At 33.0% G+C, this 19,137-nt stretch overlaps 1 protein-coding gene and 1 pseudogene across 1 annotated transcript; both read right to left on the bottom strand.

Annotated features, from left to right (window-relative positions):
- Positions 1-6,782: 6,782 nt before the first annotated feature.
- On the bottom strand, positions 6,783-14,903 carry LOC148763463 (LEAF RUST 10 DISEASE-RESISTANCE LOCUS RECEPTOR-LIKE PROTEIN KINASE-like 2.1). The gene is made up of 3 exons (XM_088804964.1): positions 14,085-14,903; positions 13,013-13,051; positions 6,783-7,935 (listed from the first exon to the last, which is right to left on the bottom strand). The coding sequence occupies exons 1-3, from the start codon at positions 14,812-14,814 to the stop codon at positions 6,839-6,841; spliced, it is 1,866 nt and encodes a 621-aa protein (XP_088661090.1). The 5' UTR covers positions 14,815-14,903; the 3' UTR covers positions 6,783-6,838.
- Positions 14,904-15,803: 900 nt separating this feature from the next.
- LOC148763462 (LEAF RUST 10 DISEASE-RESISTANCE LOCUS RECEPTOR-LIKE PROTEIN KINASE-like 2.5 pseudogene) lies at positions 15,804-16,307 on the bottom strand (annotated as a pseudogene).
- Positions 16,308-19,137: the final 2,830 nt, after the last annotated feature.

Below are 19,137 nucleotides of genomic sequence, written 5' to 3'. Positions count from 1 at the left end.
CTAGATTAAATCTAGAAATTTTAATCGAATTTGTTCTAATATGGGTCAAGCCTAGATCAAGTCTAGAATTTTAATTTTGTTTAAATCGAACCTGTTGTGAGATAGGTCGAGCCAAGATTAAATCTAAAAATTTTAATCGGATTTGTTCTAATATGGGTCAATCCTAAATCGAGTCTAGGAATTTCATTTTTGTTTAAATCGAACTTATTTTGAGATAAGTCGAGCCTAGATCGATTTGATTAAATCAACTAGCTTCGAGATAAGCCAAATGTGGTGTCTACGTCTTTGCACTATCCTTGATTCTCAAGAATGTACAAAGAGGGGCAACTGTAGACACCTAAAAAAATAAATAAAAGAATTAATTAAAAAAATTAAATTGTAATAAAATAAAATATAAAATAAAATAATTAAAAAAAAGGGGAGAGAAGGAATGGCTGGGCGTACGCCCAGCCATCCCTTCCTTAACCACCATGCATGATGGGGCTCTGGCCACCAACTCCTTGGTGCCAGAACCCCATTGTCGGGTTGTCCAAATTTTTAGACAACCTAGTTTTTAAGGATACCACCTACAAAACCAAAAGGGGGAGGAGATCAAAAATCCAAAAAAAAAATCCTAAATCTACCAGCAAGCTACCTAGCCACAAGCAAAAATAAAAAAAACAACAATAAGAAAAACAAAGCACAAAAACAGATATACAAAAAAATGAGAGAGGGCAGGGGGCTAGGATTTGGATTCGGGTTGATTTGAGTGAGGGAGATTGGTGAGCTTTGAGGGAAGGGTTAGATCTTTGGAGTACCAGCTAAAGGAGAGTGGAAGCCAAAGCTTTTCAGGGCCGGTATACGGGCCACCGACAAGGGAAAGGGTAAACCCGGTTGGGTCACCGCCGACCGAGGCAGTGAGTGCTAGATCCGTCGATCGAAAGGGAAGAAGGCTTCAAGGGAGAGAGGGAGGCTGAAGTCTCACCGGTCTAGGTGAGGAAAACGGTGGAAGCGTCGGCCATAAGAGAAAGAGAGAGAGAGGGGAAAAATTTTAGAGAGAAGGTAGAGAGGCTGGCGGCTAGAGAGAGAAAAAAAGGTAGAAAAATGAGAGGAGAAGAGAAAAAGAAAGCTTAAATACTTAGGTTTAAGGTCTCCAAAACGACGCCATTTTGGAGGAGCATAAGCTGCCAAACAAACACTCCAAACGGTGCGTTTTGAGCTCAGTTTAGTGGACCTAGGAAGTCAGATCCAGTGCAGCAGACTCGGTCTTTTTGTGGGTCTCCGAATTGGGCCAATCGCAACCCAACAAGGTATAACTCTTCTTTTTTTTTTTTTTTTGCTTGGGTTTGTTTTAGTTAGTATTGGGTCTCGCCCACTTTAATTAAAATGCATTTATTTTTTCTAGGAAAGAAATATATATATAATATGAATGTTTATATTTAATATTAAAAAATCAAAAAAATAATAATGATAGTAATAATAAAAAATAATAGTAAAGATGCATAGTTTAGAGAAATATATATATATATATATATATAATAAGAAAATTCATAATAGATTTAGTTTGTTTTTTTAAAATAAATATAGTAATAATGATAAGTAAATGAGAAGAAATAAAAAAAATAAAAAAAATAATAATAAAAATAAAATAAAATAATAATAATAATAAAAATAATAAAAAAATAAATGAAATGATTATTTGAAAATTTTCACTTATGAGAGGTAAAGAGTTGCCTCTTCTAAGTGGAATTTTTTTTGAATGCGAAGTTCGAGACGGATTTTCACCGAAGCGTCGGGATAAATCCGAACTCTAAATTTCAATACCCATCAACTCAAATAATCGTTGCTAAAATAATAATATATATTGAGAAAAGTAAATCTACACAATATCACATTTAAATCTAGGTTAGTGTAGTCAGTTAATTAGCAAATAAATATCATTAAATAAAATTAAGTTAACCATTAATTTAATTAATTGTTTATTTGATTGAAAAAGGAAAATAATACATAAGATGGAATATTAATTCACTATGCTAGTTAAAGAATATAGATTTAAATAGGAAACTCTAAAAAATAATAATAAATAATTAAGTAACACTAAGTATATAAACAATGTGATAAATATTTAAATACATAGTTGGGTGAATTATGAATCACCTAAGTCAATAAACGCGTGCATGTAGACATCAGCATTTTATCCTGTCATAGCACGCCACATTTATTTTGCAAATGGTGCGGGAATCTCGATGATGGGATTTCCCCGAGGAGCTTGCAAAGACGAGTTTTTCTGGGGATATCTCTAGGTGAGGAAAATCTCAAGATTTTACCAAAGCATTGGGATGGTCTTCGAATGATTTTCCAATAAAAGATTACCGACTCCATTATTTAAAATAAACAAGTCATGACATCATTTTACGCTTGCATCATGTGCATACGTAAAACCAAATAAAAAAACTCAGTCAGTCAATTTAATAAAAATTTAATTAATAAGTAAGGATTAAATTAAAAGTAGGCTATATTAAGATAACTTAAGATTAAATAGTACCGTTCGTGGAACGGGCGCCACAGAGGTGCTAACCCTTATCTGTGCGTAACTATACTCCCGAACCCATTTCTAAAAATGTGGACCAGTTCTCGTTCTTTCGACGAACTTAAAATTAATTTAGGACTTCGTCGATTAGAATAAGATTAATAGGTGACCAATCATACCTATAAAAAAATATTAATGATATTCAAAGTAGAAATCTAATTTATACCAATCAATAGAAAATGGCATAAGCATGCCCCACCTAGTTACAAGTGCAGCTTCGTGGAGGCTTTTCCATAAAATAATAAGCGTGGACTGATTGAGGTCTACCCCTTGAAATTCTTGGGAATTGATAGTCACAATTATAACTATTAATTGCTTTCACGTATTTAGTTCCACTACTTTTTCTAGAGAAGAAGAAAGTTCTCGGAAGCTTACTGTGTCTTGTAGGCGTAATTCTGCACAGACTATTCCACTGGCTTTAGAAAGACTTGACATTCATTGTTGACACTAAAAGATAGCTATTGACCTTGACTTGCAGAAAATTTGGAGCCAAGTGGCCAGGCCTGCACGTCATATGTATCCCTTGAAAAGTCAAATAACTATGCCATAATTATGATAGTTTCAAAGAATAGGGTTAAAACTTAAAATTAATATAAAAAAAAGGTTAATAAGGAAGAGAGGATTTTTCTTTATAACACAGTAAACTGCTCTTAGGGTTTTCTCTGTCCTGTTTTCTAAGGTATAGTATTCCTATCTTGATTTTTTTTTTGCAACTAGAAGTATTATTTTCATAAAATCAAATAATTGTCAAGAAGTGATGGCCATCATTTACTTTTTATGAGAACAATACCATCCTTTTCTAGTATTGTTATTTTCATAAAAAGTAAATGACGACAAATCACTTTTTTTACAATTATTTGATTTAATTAATATGTTAAAAATAGGAAGGAATTGCATTAATGATCCTGCAAAAGATAAAAGAGCACAAATTAATATCTTTCAACATAATATTGATATAAATTGTTCAATAAAATAAATTATTATCATTTTTATTATTGGAAGAAAATGAAAGATTTCTCTCTTTCGGAGTGTAAATTAGTAATAGATTCTATTGATATCTCTATTCGTTCATCTCATGCCTAAACCTCCACTCTGTCCCCAATGACTTTATTCATCAATACGACACCTTTGTTGTCTGCACAATTTAATTTATGTGTCCTATTCGTTCATAATTTATACACATATTACTATTAGTCTTTTGATACATATTGAGACCACTTTTAGGGTTCCTTTGGCACCATGGCATCACACTTGGTCCCCAAAATTTCCCCAAATGTCATTGGAAAACGACACCTTTAGTTACACAAGTAGAAGTAACTTTTTTTTAACTTTCATAAATTTCATGAAAATTATTACCTATATCTTGTCGACTTCTATTGCTTGATCCATTTGGATAAACCATAATTCCATCATCCAAAAGAGATACATATAAAAGAAAAAAAACAAAAGGTTGCAAAGCCCACTTTTCTTATGATCTCTTATTTGATAAGTATTACGTTTGTTATAGGAATTGAACTTTAATTTAATTCACTTATAGTTTTTCTTCTCATTTTTTGATATGGGATTCAAATTAATTAGGTACTTATCTAATTTATAAGAAAAGGAAAACATGCAACAAAAAAGATAAAGGGAAAGAAAAACTCATTATTATTATTCTATATCTATTAGACTTCTATTGCTTGATTCATTTTCTTTTGCATTTCCTTTTAGGCTTTTAGTTCAAAGTTAATAAAGATAATAAGAAAAGAAAAACTTATAATTATAGGATTAAAGAAAACAATTGATAGTTATTTTTTAAATTTATAATCTGTAATGATTTTACCTTTCCTATAATATCAAAATAAGGAGAGCTTTTTTATGGGGAAGGGATGAGAGTACTAGGAAGATTGTTAAAATCAAATGGAAGATAGTTTGCCAACCTAAGAGATGGGGTGGTCTTGGAATAGCCAACCTTGTACATAAAAATATAGCTCTCCTAAGCAAATGGTGGTGGAGGTACGACCACAGTCATAATGCACTTTGGAAGAAGCTATTATGTGAGAAATATGGTGAAGCACCCTTGAGTTGGATTTTGTCTAGACACCACAAAGGCAAAATGTCCAATGCATGGAGGAACATTGTATACCTCCCGAACCTTGAAGGAGTTGAAAAGGTGATAGGGAAGGAGAGCTGTAGATGGGTCGTGGGGAATGGAAATAGGATTTTGTTTTAGAAGGACGAATAGATATCACACTTCCCATTGAAGGAAATCTTCCCTTGGCTTTTCACATTGTGAGAGAGAAGAATGCCAAAGTGAAAGAGGCTTGGTTGGGAAACAGTGAATTCGATTTTGAGTTTAGGTGCTTTCTTTTAGACTGAGAGTTGGAGTGCCTTTAAGAACTCTGATCAACTCTTCAAGGTGTGTTCCTTACTGGAAACAAGGAAAACCTTCTTACTTGGGAAGTAAACAACAGAGGAAAATTCTCAGTAAAAAAAAAGCAATGAAACTATTAAAAGGGAATTCACATTACGATGGCAATGGTGTTTAGTTTTTGTCCATTTAGGAGTTCATGGTTCCTCCCAAAGTTCAATGTTTTTTATGGTTAATAGTCTTGGAAAGCATCCCTACGAAGAGTTTTTTGAAGGTTAGGGCATTTATTTCGATAAGGAAAATCTTATGTGTGCTTGGCATGGTCTTGTGGAAGATGAGTGCCATCACATCCTACTTCATTGTTTTTGTTTTTTTTGGAAGTTTGGTGCAATGTCTTTGATTGGTGGGGATTCGAGTTGGTGCTAACAATGTTTTTATCATAAGTGACTTTATTTTGCGAGGATCTTATATCTAAAGGTTTTCATAAGAGATGGATTTTAGTGGTAGGTGCCACAATTTGGTCTCTTTGGTTGGCTAGAGACGACTTGATTTTTAATGACAAGAAATGGGAGAAAGAAGAAGCGATCTTTATGCTTAAAATGAGAACAAAATTTCAACTAAAGCCATTAAAACTGAAAGAGGATTGGACACGATTGGTTGGTGGTCTGTGCCAAAGATATTTAACCAGGCCAATAGTCACTAAGGAACCTAGGAGAGGTTGGAATGGATCCTTTGTAGAAAGAGTGGATTAAAATTGAATGTGGATGGTTCAGTTAGAGGACAGCCAAGGCTAGGGGTTTATTGAAGGGTGTTCTTAGAGATAGTAAGAGTACTATAGTAGGTCTTTTCTTTGGCCCTTTGGGGAGCTTGAGTTTAATCATGCATAAATTTATGCTACTAAAAATGTATTACAATTTTTTGTCTCATCTTTTTGGTTTGGACTTAAATCTTTAGTAATAGAATTATACTATTGCGTTGCTTTTTCTTGGATAGTTAAACTGGATGATTGGCCATGGGCACTGTGAAAGGTATTTTCTGATATTGACAAGTTACAGCTTCCTCTATATCTTTAGGAAGCTAAACTTCTTCGCAAATTCTTTGGAAAAAATGGGAGTGAATTGAAGTTTTATGTTTAATGCCTGTTGGTGATAGAGTTCCAGATTCTACTACTTGCTTTTCTGAATAATCTGATGCATGGTGAACTCTTCCACAATGGAAAAGGAGCTGCTGATTTTACCCACTCAAGATTGGTGTTGTAGATATTTTCATGCTAGCTGTGTTGTTGCCTTTCCTCTATGGAAAATATTCTGTTATTTTTGCCCCACAGGATAGGCATTTATCCTTGTGGATGATGTTAGTTAGAGACGTTCCTTGACTATTAGGCAGTTTATCAAGAAATGCTAATGATCAGGGGAGCAGTTTATCCATGGACATGCAAATTTTTACCTAAATGAGAGGGTATGGCTACATCAATCTTGGTTTCTACCATTGTAGAAAGAGTTCATGGCAAATTCTTTTACTCTAATGAGTTACTGGCAAGTTCTTTTCATCACTATTATGAGCAACTAGTAGGTCTTTTTTGGATGTTTATGTAGCTTCATGATGTTGCACTGGCTGCTTTTTTTTTTTTGTCACTTTTTGTATAGAGCAATTTTATTTGTATATATATTCTACCTTTGTTGCCTCTGGACTATTTTTGGAGGGATGTGTCATCCCTGGTACTTTCTAAACCTTATGTGCATAAGGCGCTTCACTAGGTGCTCTTAGGTGAACATTTTTTGTACCAGTTTAAGGATTTGAATTGTGAGGTTTTTAAAGCCATTTTATTAATACAATTGACTTGTTTAGAGAGCAAAAAAAAAATGTCAAAATAAGTATATATATTACATATTTTGAAAATGCATATATCATGGTAATGATTAGGAGGTAGAATCCATTACGGTTGATCTTGGAGGAGAAGACAAGTAAGGCTTAGGTGGAATTCGCAAGGCTTCTATGCTTCCTTCCAACATGTCGATCACCTCAGTCATTGAAAGCCTATCTAGTGGATTTGTTTGTATGCACCACAAGCCGACTAATATCATTTTCCTCACAATCTCAGTTTCTTCTCTAGTCATGAGGCCTAGTAATTCTGGTTTGATATTGCCTTGGTCAAGATGCTGATAAATCCAATGAGGAAAATATATCTCACTGGTTTGACTTACCTTGACATCTATGTTCCTTCTTCCCCCAACCATCTCTAAGATCATCATTCCATAGCTATAGACATCTGATTTATGCGAAACACCTCCAACATTTCTGCAAAACACTTCTGGAGCTATGTAACCAATTGTTCCTCTAGCTTCCAACATTGATACGATACTCTCTTTCATGTTTGACAATTTTGCAAGCCCAAAATCAGAGATTTTTGGGCAAAAATTTTCATCTAGAAGAATGTTATGAGGTTTTATGTCGAAATGCAAAATCCTTGTGTTGCACCCTCGATGTAAGTACTCAAGCCCTCGGGCTATTCCAATTGCAATTCGGTACAATTCTTCTGATGTCAAGAGTCGATGTTCTTTCAAATTAGTATTCTCTTTGTAAATGAATCTTTCTAAAGATCCATTGGCCATGAACTCATAAATCAGAGCTCTTTTATTACCTTCTAAGCAAAATCCTCGAAGGGTAACAACATTAACATGGGAAGTTCGACTAATGCTTGCAACCTCATTAATAAATTCTTGACCGTTTCCTTTGGATGTATTAAGCAATTTCACAGCAACAAGATGGCCATCTAGTAGCTTCCCTTTGTACACACTTCCATAGCCACCTTTCCCTAGTGTTTCTTTAAATGAGTTTGTCATTTTCTTGACATCTGAATAAGTGTATCTTTTGGGAGCTAAAGTTTCATTATTTTTTAAAAAAGCCTCGATATCTAGATCACTCTTTGTGAACTTCTTGAGAAAGCCCATTGTTTTAATGTATTTGAAATAGATTGTAATGACACCGGTGATCAGTAGACAAATTCCTGCAATAACTAAAATTGCCAAAAGCAAAAATCAAGTCAAGGGGCTAAAAGCATAAATGCCTTGTTGAAAACTTTTCATTATAACCATGACATAAAGAATATCATCTATCTAACCACAAAATGTGTATATATATAATTGAGCTTGACTTATTTAACGTTTGGACCTTATTATGCTAATGGAACTAATTATCAGCTGACCTTATTATGCATATAATTATTAATTTTTTTGTAAGATATTAGTATTGTTTACTTATATATTATTTATAATTTTATAAATAAAAAATCAAATTTGTAGAGAGTGTGAATTATTTTTAAAGAATCTAATTTTGATAAAATTTCAAAAAATATAGATTGTCATGAGTATCGATAGTGGAAAGAGATGTATAATAAAACTCTCTTTAATTTGATAATTTCAAGTGTAATTTCAAAATATTAAAACTTATAAAAAATTGAAACAACTACTTTTAAATAATTTCAACATTCCTCTCAAGGTGTTTAGGTTTGGCTAAAGGGTAGAATGGTCGTGCACTAAGTTATTTGGTGTGTTATCGTTGTTAATACTTACTAATGTTAAACGTATAAATTATGGTGCATTATGCATTGGAAAATCATTCGTGTGATTGTGCATGGTACTAATCAAGTAAATGGCTGGACCTTTCTAATTATTTTAAAATTATATAGACTTTTATAATTTTTTACAATTTAATAACTATTTTTATAAAATTTTTTATTAAGGTGATTGAATGTTCAATTGTTTTGAGTAAATATAATCATTTTCTAAAATTTGGTCAAGCACCAAAATAAAAATATTTTAGATTTGAAATATTGTGAGTATAATTTGGAAATGAAATTGATTTGTGTTTTGACATTTTTGGATGATTTCATAGTTTACCTATGTCTTAGGGAGTTATACTCGTGGCATAGACTTGAAATTTAAACCATTAACGGATTGTTATTCTCAATTTTGGACTGTTATTGTTGATTGTGATATAGTCAAAAGAGAATGAAAATGATTATTTTGAAATGTTTTTAAATCATACTATTTTTGAATTGTTGATTTAATTGTGATTTATTGACTAAATATTGAGAATTGACAATTAAGATTTTAAAGTATTGTTTCTTATACTTGATCTAGTTAGTTAAATCGTTTGGCTGTGAGCTCATTCTTTTATTAACATTTTTATGAATATTAAAAAATAAGCATTGTGGATTATATTGGTAAGAGTGTGTCTTGGGAAGAATTTAATTGTTATGCATTAAATTTAGATAATTATACTTTATTATTACTATTACTATGGATTGTAGTTTTTAGATTTTTGTTATAAGAAAAAGCTTTTTACGACGTATTTGGACAATATGAGTCCGATGACAAAGTGGAGGAAACTCAAGAAAGCCTTTGAAAATCAGGGGATGAGTTGAAAGAGACAGTCGATCTTCACTTTTATTAGGTACCAATATGAGGATGAGTTGAAGAGGGCGATATCTCATGGCAATGGTTTATTGGTGGATGGCTAGTTTTTAAGGAATAAAAAGACATCCTTTGGCTGGAAAAAGCATATAGTTAAAAGGATGGAACCATAAGAAAGAGATCCAGTCAAGAGGATAAAGTTTAGGTCCACTAATCATGGGAAGACCTACTGAGAAGCCTTGATACATGATTGGAAGGTGGAACAAAAGAAGAGCATCAAATCAGGGGAACCTAAGGCAATATCGTTAAAGAATAAAAAAGAAAAGCAGGTGGAAGATTTTGCTTGTGATGGAGCAAAAAGTGTATGGGTGATCAAATATCCAATGAAATAAAGAGATTAGCTTAATCGAAATGCAATCGGATGCATAAGAGAAACATTTAGCTATATGTGGCACAGTTCAAGTTATTCTGAACATTAGTATCTGTACTTATTCTAACACTTGGCGATCTTGACATGTTATTAACCTTTGGGGAATAAGAAGAGATGAAAGTCTTGTTAGGAAAGTAACTAGAGATTTTTCTACTATGGTTTGATTTATTAAGGCTATACTATCACACATTTCTTCAATCGATATAAAAAATATGCATTCTATTAAGAATATGGATTTGGGTCACTAAAATTCCTCCACATATTTAGCGAGAATAGTTATCATATTAATGGTAAGTAAGTGGAAGAAATTGATTGAAGTTGATAAAGCAACTAAAAAAATAGAAAGATTCAATTGTGCACGAGTTGAAGTTGAAGTCAGTAAGGAAAATAGCCATCTCGAAGATAATTTATATGAAACTTAACGAGCAAATTATTAAACTGAGAATCATTGTTGAGGATAACAAAGTGTAGATGTTTACATCTATGGAGGATGACAAATAGGAAAGAAAAGAGAGTGACTCATCGAAGGTGTCAAGCCCAATGGGATGGAACAGTAATGATATTAATACGACTAAGTGTAGCTTTGATGAAATGGAAAAGAGTAGCCAAAAGGTGAATGAAGAGTCAAACAGACAAAAAGACCAAAATGACAACTATTGGTGTGTGAGAGACATGACTGTCCTGTGAGGAGACAAAGGACAATAATGTTAGAAGTCTTACCATTGTTTTTAAATAAAAGCAATTAAGAGGGCAACGAGAATCAGAGTTGGGCTTAAATAATACTCGGACTAGATTGGCTCCATTGAGGCCTAACATGCTTGGGCTACAGTCGAGAGAGATCAGGCTTAAGACTGGAAAGGTATAAAGGTGCAATTTGGGCTGTGATCTGATGATTATAGATTCAAAGCCCAAGGCTCAGGCAAACACTCAACAAAGGCCTACACCGGAAGAACTGGAAATGAGTCCACTAATAAGTAACCAGAGCCTGGGGAAAGAAAAAGAAGGAATTGGGGGCTTCTCAATGGAGGGGGATTTTGAAAAATCAAAAAAGGTCATGCTACGAACGAAGATTTGGGATTGGAATTAGAAAGTGGTAGAGGTTAACTCTTCTCAGAAGAGGTGGTGTCGAGAAGTTGGCATATGTAAGGGAAATGCATGCAAAAGGGGGGGATAGTAAAAAGAAGAAAGAGAGAGGGAGGATGGCAATAAAAAGTGTACATAAAATGTAAGGGAAATGCATAGTAGTAAAGGCATGAGGTAGCAATAGTTCAAGTAAGTCGTGTCATGTTGGTGGTACCCATTGAATGAAAACTTAACTATGCTAATTTAAGAGAAAGTATGGTAGGTGAAGGTGACATTGAAGAACCAAATGGAGATGATCATCGTATAGATGTAGAGACATAGCCAAGAAGAATAAAAAGGAAACTTTGAAAAGAAATAAGAGATATCTTGGATGGGATAAAAAATACTTGGCAAAGCCTCTTTGAGGAATTCATAAGGAAGAGGGATATAGCACACAGGAACAAGCTCATAGTATTAGAGGTTAAGGAGACTTGAAGGCTCCATCAGAAAGTGAGACTCAAATTTTAGTAAGATTGAAAGGAGATGGTGGAGAGGTTCATGGAGCTGGAGAAAGAAAACCAGGCTAAGAGAGCCAATTAAGTCCAGTGAGGTATGTTTCTAATGTTTCTCTACGACTAGGTTATTTTTGTTACTAATAATTGTGACTTGGAATGTTAAAGTCATAGGGGTACCTAAAAAAAGAAAGACAGTAAGGAATTTAATTGCCATATTGAAATCGAGTATGATGTTGTTGCAAGAAACCAAGCTTCGAACTATTGATAACATGATGGTGGACAGGTCATAAGGCAAAAGCCATTTTAAATGGCAATATGTCCAAGTTGAAGGAGCTTCATGGGGACTTTTAAGCGTTTGGGATGATACGTTCTTGAAAGTGGTAGAAGATATAAACTGCTTTTGGGTGGATTATGAAAGGGGTGGGGCATAGTGATCTTAAAGCCTATTTCAAAAGTTGGAATTCCATGGACTTACCCGTGAAAAGATTGTGTGTGTGGAGAATGAACTTCTTTGTTATTGTATGGTCAATTGCGTGGTGAAATATATACTCAGAACAACAAATAATATGGCAAACAGCTTGACTAAGTCGAGGTTGTTACGGACTCAAGATTTGCTATGGATGTCACGTGAGGAATGTGCTACTGAGTGACAAAATTTTTCTAAGGTAGGGAGGCCACTATTGGGGATCTAAGTATGTTTTGTGTTAGGGATTATGGATCTCTTTCCTGTTTATGGTAAAATTCTGATTCTCTTGATGAAAAGTGGATGATTTTTCTGGGATGTGTTGAATGATAATCTATGTTGGAATGTTTTTGGTTGTTTTGAGCTGTGACAAGGTTTACTGACCTTGAGTTGTTTGGTTGGGAATTGTTCGTAAAAAGGGTTATATTTTTTTTTTCAATGGATGTAGTTTGTTTTTTGTTTTCCCGAAACTTTATACAAAGGGGAGAGAAGTTTCCTTTGCAAAACACCTTAATCTACCAAGACAAAGTGTTAAAATATCATTTGACCATCAATGTATAAAATACTAATAATCTTTTTTCAAATTACATAATAAAATTTAGAATATGCTTGTAGAATTAATGTTCTCCCATTGATGTAATAATCAATAAATAAATATGACTATATCAAGAATGATCTTTTATTGAGATATAAAAGCAAAGGATATTTTGAATAATAAAAACTAACAGTTGATCTTTTATAAAAAATATATTTTATATTTTATATTTATATGCAAGAAGTTGCGTTACACTTTGGTTACTAACTCATTCTTTTATCAATTATATATTTTTATTTGTTTTAACTTATTTTTTAACAACTTTTGAGAGAAAAAAATTATAGTAAAAGTAACAATCAAATCAAACATAATCTTTGTAAAACTACTTAATTGTATTCAAATAGTATTTGTAAAACAAAAATTGTTAAAAGATACAAGAAAAGAATTTCATAAACAAAGGATTAATATATAATAGTAATTTTTGGTAACTAAATGTATAAAACGAAATTGAAATTTTGGTAATGCCTCTTTCTTTATCCAAAATTTATAACCATTTTGAACTTAATTTATTAAACAGTTTACCAAAATTTAACTAAATGTCTAAAAACTACTATCAATCATCAAGAAAGCAAAGAAAAAGGAGAGGGCAGAAAATTAGTTAATGGTATGATACCTATGGGAAGCTTTACTCCAAGACTGAAACCTTTGCCTCCTGCAACCAAAAAAAGAAAAGGTTTCTTTAATAAATTAATTAATTGCAAATCACATCAAACTATTTTACTAGTATAAGTGGAGATATGTGATCTCTTATAAATTTATTATTTTCATCCTATAATTTAAGAAATTTAGATTTCTCCTCAGTAACTTTTGAAAAGTTTTCACCGTTTATCGAACCATCAGCTAGTTATGTAAAGGCATGCAGCCACTTTTATATTTTTTTTTTCTTGAAATTCGTTAGATCTCAAAGAAGCAACCTCGCCAACGGAGCATTTTACATTTTGGCTAGTTCATCTGTATATATTTGTATTTTGTTCATCATTGTAAAGTATAAGTGACTTCCATTGGTCCACGTCATTTTATTTTTCTTTACATGGTGAATGGTGTTAATGAAGTGGCACCGTGTAATTAATTTCATCGTATTTTTCTTTCTTACCAAACACAGTATTACAGAATAAGAGGAAAAGAAAAGAAATTAGCTCACACTAATATAAACCAAACAATATATTTATGGAAAATGGTATAAAGTGTGTCCCACCTAATTCAAGGTGCAGCTTCGCGGAGGCTTTTCCAAAGAATAATAAGCGTGGACTAGAGATAAGGTTATTTATCATAACCAGTAATAATTAGCATTTTGTGATCTCCAATTTCACGTTTTATTTTCTATTTTTAAAAAAAAAAAAACAAAAAAGCGATGTTATCATTTGATTACTAATGCTCAAAAGGTCTGAATGACCTAATTTTAGAGATCAAATTAAAATGAAGTGTACTGACTAGCTTTTAAACTTAAGTTTTTCTTTTTCTTCGTTTTTCTTTGAATTTTAATTGTGATCTACACTTGGGACCGACCGTATATCAAGATATCAACAAATTTCGTGGACTCCGTATTTCTGATTATGAAGAAAAAGGATTCAATAGCATCTTTTTAGTTAAATGGACTAGTTACTAGGCTTGACATCAAAACTACGGAGGGTTAGGAAAATGACGCAAATGAGTTAAATTGGAATAGAAGTAAGAAGCAGGCATACCACGTTCGCATTTAATTGGATATGGATGATCACGACAATAGCAGAGAAATACAGCCGTTAAAGTCTTGTTGCTACCACATCTGCCACCGGAATTCTTGCATTGCCGGCAATAGTCATCGAATGCAAAGTATCTCATTTCAAACGGTTCAAATAAAGTTTTATCGAGAGCCCTGGTTCCACGAATCAGTTCATCCCGAGCCTTCTTCTCAACCGGGACTTCAACAACTTTTCCCCTACAATGATATTCATCATTGTTACCGAACACAGCAAAAGTTTCACTTTGATCCTTTTTGCAAGTGAAACTATTATCCGCAAATCCCCTGCTCGGGCAGCCGTATAAAAGAGTAATGTTTGCGGCGGTGTCGGAATAATTAAAAACATCATATGTAAAAATCTCCTCAGGACAGGTATTTTCTTCGGATTCCACTCGTTGGATTGTCATCAAACCATGAGTCTGATTGAGGTGCACCACTTGGAATTCTTGGGAGCTGATAGTTATATAAGGGGGCTGATTCGGTATGCACTTGAGCTTGTACACTTCATGATCATAGCCGCAATATGCAGGTCGATCATCGGTCGAGAAAGGGTATGAAAGATTTCCAAGGTTTCCACAGTCAAATGGATGGGGGCATGACGTAAAGTGGACATCATCTTTGGAGTAAGATACTTGGAAAAAGCTTAGGAGGAAGAAGATGGAGATGATTGAGAAGAAAGAGTGTGAAAGATCCATGTGTGGAGGAAGTTAATGAAAAGATGAATAATAGACTTGAGTCCCAGGTTTTATATAGTGGTATTCTGCTCGTGAAATAAACAAAGGTTCCATTTGGCACTGCGACCAGAAAATTGTCTCTAAAATCAGCATTGGGATGAATTTATTTTCAAATGTAAGAGTAATTTTCCAATATGCTTTTGCAATTGTAACTATCAATTGTTTTCACTTCCACTACTATTTTCAAAGAAGAAAAAAGTTCCTCTCGGAAGACTTTTCCACCGTATTTAGAAAGGCATGAAAAAATTAAAGATAGCTATTGACCTTTGACTTGCAGAAAATTTGAAGCCAAGTGGGCAGGCGGGACCTGCACGTAAAGTTGGAATCATATCCTTCTGATAAGTCAAACAAGTATGCGACAATTATGATATATTTATAGAACAATGTTAAACTTAAACAGATTTCAGTGCTTATTAAACAAATCAGTTATGAAAAATTCTAATAATTTGAACAAATTTTAATATTTCAAAGACACATGTATTTCAATCGAAATTATAAAATTCTTTTACATTCATCAATCAGAAATCAAGTTTTGTGTGTTCAACAATTAGCAATCAAATTTTCTGTCTAAATATTAGGAACCTCACATTGGTAAAAATTCACCATTCTATATACGCAAAGGACACCATTCAGATTTTGGATGAATAAAACGGAAAACCAGCTAACCCATAAATGATGAATGTGAAAAAGATTAGCCGATACTCCTAAGACTAGTGACAAGTTTCTAGGCTATATACAGTAGTAACCGACCAACGGGCATGCATGATGGAGAAAAATGAAACCCCGTTGGTTATAAGTGAGGATAAGCCACCTTCCAAAATCTTATGTGTATATTATCAGTAACAGATGCTTCACTAGGTGTTGTTAGGTGAACATGTTTTACACCAATTTAAGGATTTGAATTGTGGGGCTTTTAAAGCCATTTTATTAATACAATTGACTTGTTTGAGTTAAAAAAAAAAAAACAATGTCAAAATAAGTATATATGTTATATATTTTGAAAATGCATAAGAGGTAGAATCCACCAAGGTTGATCTTGGAGGAGAAGACAAGTAAGGCTTAGGTGGAATCCTCAAGGCTTCCATGCTTGCTTGCAACATGTCAATCACCTCAGTCATCAAAGGTCTATCTAGCGGATTTGTTTGTATGGACCACAAGCCGACTAATATCATCTTCCTCGCAACCTCAATTTCTTCTTTAGTCATGAGGCCTAGTAATTTTGGTTCGATTTTGCCTTGCTCAAGACGTTGATAGATCCAATGAGGAAAATATATCTCGCTGGTTTGGCTTACTTTACAATCTGTATTCCCTCTTCCTCCAACCATCTCTAAGATCATCATTCCATAACTATAGACATCTGATTTATGCGAAACACCTCCAACGCTTTTGCAAAACACTTCTAGAGCTATGTAACCAATTGTGCCTCTAGCTTTCAACATTGATACAATACTCTCTTTCCTGTTTGATAGTTTTGCAAGTCCGAAATCAGAGATTTTCAGGATAAAAATTTTCATCTAGAAGAATGTTATGTGGTTTTATGTCAAAATGCAAAATCCTTGTGTTGTACCCACGATGTAAGTACTCAAGCCCTTGAGCTATTCCAATTGAAATTTGGTACAATTCTTCTGATGTCAAGAGTTGGTGATCCTTCAAATTAGTATTCTCTTTGTACGTGAATCTTCCTAAAGATCCATTAGGCATGAACTAATAAATCAGAGCTCTTTTCTTACCTTTTAAACAAAATCCTCGAAGGGTAACAACAGTAACATGGGACGTTCATCTAATACTTGCAACCTCATTAATAAATTCTTGACCGTTTCCTTTGGATGTATGAAGCAATTTCACGGCAACAAGATGGCCATCTAGTAGCTTCCCTTTGTACACACTTCCATAGCCACCTTTCCCTGGAGTTTCTTTAAACAAATTTGTCATTTTCCTGACATCCAAATAGCTGTATCTTTTGGGAGCTAAAGTTTCAGTATTTTTTAAGAAAGCTTAAATATCTAGATCACTATCTGTGAACTTCTTGAGAAAGTCCATTGTTCTAACGTATAGGCTCTTCATTTTGAAACAGACCGCAATGATACAGATGATGAATAGAGCCATTCCTGCACTACCTAAACCTGCCAAGAATACAAATCAGAGAGAAATCAAGTCAAGGTGTGAAAAACTGAAATGCTTTGTTGGAAATTCGTTATTTTAATCCTGACGTAAAGAATAACATTTTCATTTTTCCTCAAATTGAATATATGCAATATATATTTAAGGCTAATAGATACTTAATTATACAATGATGTTGTTTGGACTTCAGTAGTCTTTGTGTGCCCTTCGCCTGTAAATGGATTTTATGTGCTTTTAAAATATTTGTTCCTTTTTACCATGACCAACTCAGCTGGTCATATACATGTGAAGAATTTCAAATATATGTAGGATTATTATCCTAATAAATTTATAAATTTTTATAGGTAATATATATTTCCTTTTTACCATGATGTTATACTTTTGCTATTTACTCATTCCTTTATCTAAGTATATGTTCTTATTTATTTTAATTTACTCTTTAACAACTTTCGAGAGAGAAAAAATTTATAGTAAAAGTAACAATCAAACAGTCATTCTAAAACTACTTAATTGTTCAAATAGTATTTTCACAAAAAGAATTTCATAGAGAATAATAGTAATTTTTGATGACTAAAATATAAAAAAAAAATGAAATTTTGGTCTCTCCTATCTCTATCCACTATTTATAGTCAATTTTTTATGATCAATTATCAAGAAAGCAAAGATAATTAGTTAATGGTATCATACCTATGGCAAGCTTTACTCCTAGAAGAAGATTGGAATTGCGACTTGCAATTAAAAAGGTAACTTCAATTAGATTAATTGCAAATAACATCAAACTATTTTACTAGTATATTTGTTTATTTATGCACTTATTTATTGCATTAGATAGAATAGTAATAAATATTTCCGAGTAATAACAGAGAAGGGAAAAAAATTGACACATTCAAAGTAGAAATCTAATTTATACCAATCAATATATTTGCAGCTTCGTGGAGGCTTTTCCATAGAATAATAAGCGTGGATTGATTGAGATCTACCAGTTGAAATTTTTGGGAATTGATAGTCATGAAAGGGAGCCGATTTTGTATGCAGTTGAGCTTGTAGGCTTCTTGATCATAACCACAATATGCAGGTCGATCAAGATCATCGGTCCAGAAAGGATATGACAGATTTCCAAGGTTTCCACAATCAAATGGATCGCATGAAGTAAAGTGGACATCTGTCCTAACCAGCAACCCTTCTCGATCAAAACACAAATGTCCTTATCCATGTTCTCAATTACATCCATCAATTTACCCATCAACTTTTGGATTTTATGAATATAAAAAAATAAATCCAAAAACTCATAACACACACCTTGATGTCATCTTTGCTCTTTGAAATGGTAAGAAAGTTGGATGGCGATATAGACCTCGATGGCATTAGAGAGATAAACAGCAAGATAGGTAAGTTGAGATTTAATTTTGAAAATTTTATTTGAATGGCGAGAGAGGAGAAAGAAACCCGGACCATGTAATTTGGAGTAAACGGCTTAAAGGGCATTCTTGTCTAAGGCATGCCAAAAATTTTATAAAAACAGTTAAAATTATAAATATGGTCATTTTTGAAGTGAGCTTATGAAGAGGGCTATTTTTCACAATTTCCTTTATTCTAAACTATGTGGATCAGTCCAATTAGAAAGGTTTTGGATTACAAGCACCCTCCAATGCATTTGACAGCTATTAATTTTCCAGTTCCCATAGGGGAAAAAATTAATTTCTGTTTAAGGAGTAGCTCTGTACCTAGATAATTAATTAACACCTCATTAGCAGCCCTTTAAACAGTCCAATGCCTTGATACAACATCTAAATTGGAGATGTCAACAGGGAGGATATCTTCTAATTTTGAGATACTCGGACCCGAATTCTATTAAGTTATAAGTTATAATTTTTGTAATTAATAATTTTATAAGTTATAATTGTTGTAATGTTAAAGTAAAATAGAAAGTAAATATGTTTATATTAAAAGGATATATATAATAGTAATTTTATTTTTTTATAAATTAACACAATATATAAAGGAGAAAATTGTGAGAGATAACCTTCCTCATAAGCCCAATTCAAAAATATCATTTTTTATAATTTTAATTATTTTTAGCCAATATTTGGCATGACTTGACAACAATACCCTTTAAACAATTTCAGACAAATTAAAATAGTTTCAGTTTTCTCTATCTCACTA

Source organism: Theobroma cacao, chromosome 3 (assembly GCF_053813885.1).
Source record: "Theobroma cacao isolate CCN51 chromosome 3, ASM5381388v1, whole genome shotgun sequence".
NCBI lineage: Eukaryota > Viridiplantae > Streptophyta > Magnoliopsida > Malvales > Malvaceae > Theobroma > Theobroma cacao.
This window is presented reverse-complemented; position numbering and strand designations above follow the sequence as displayed.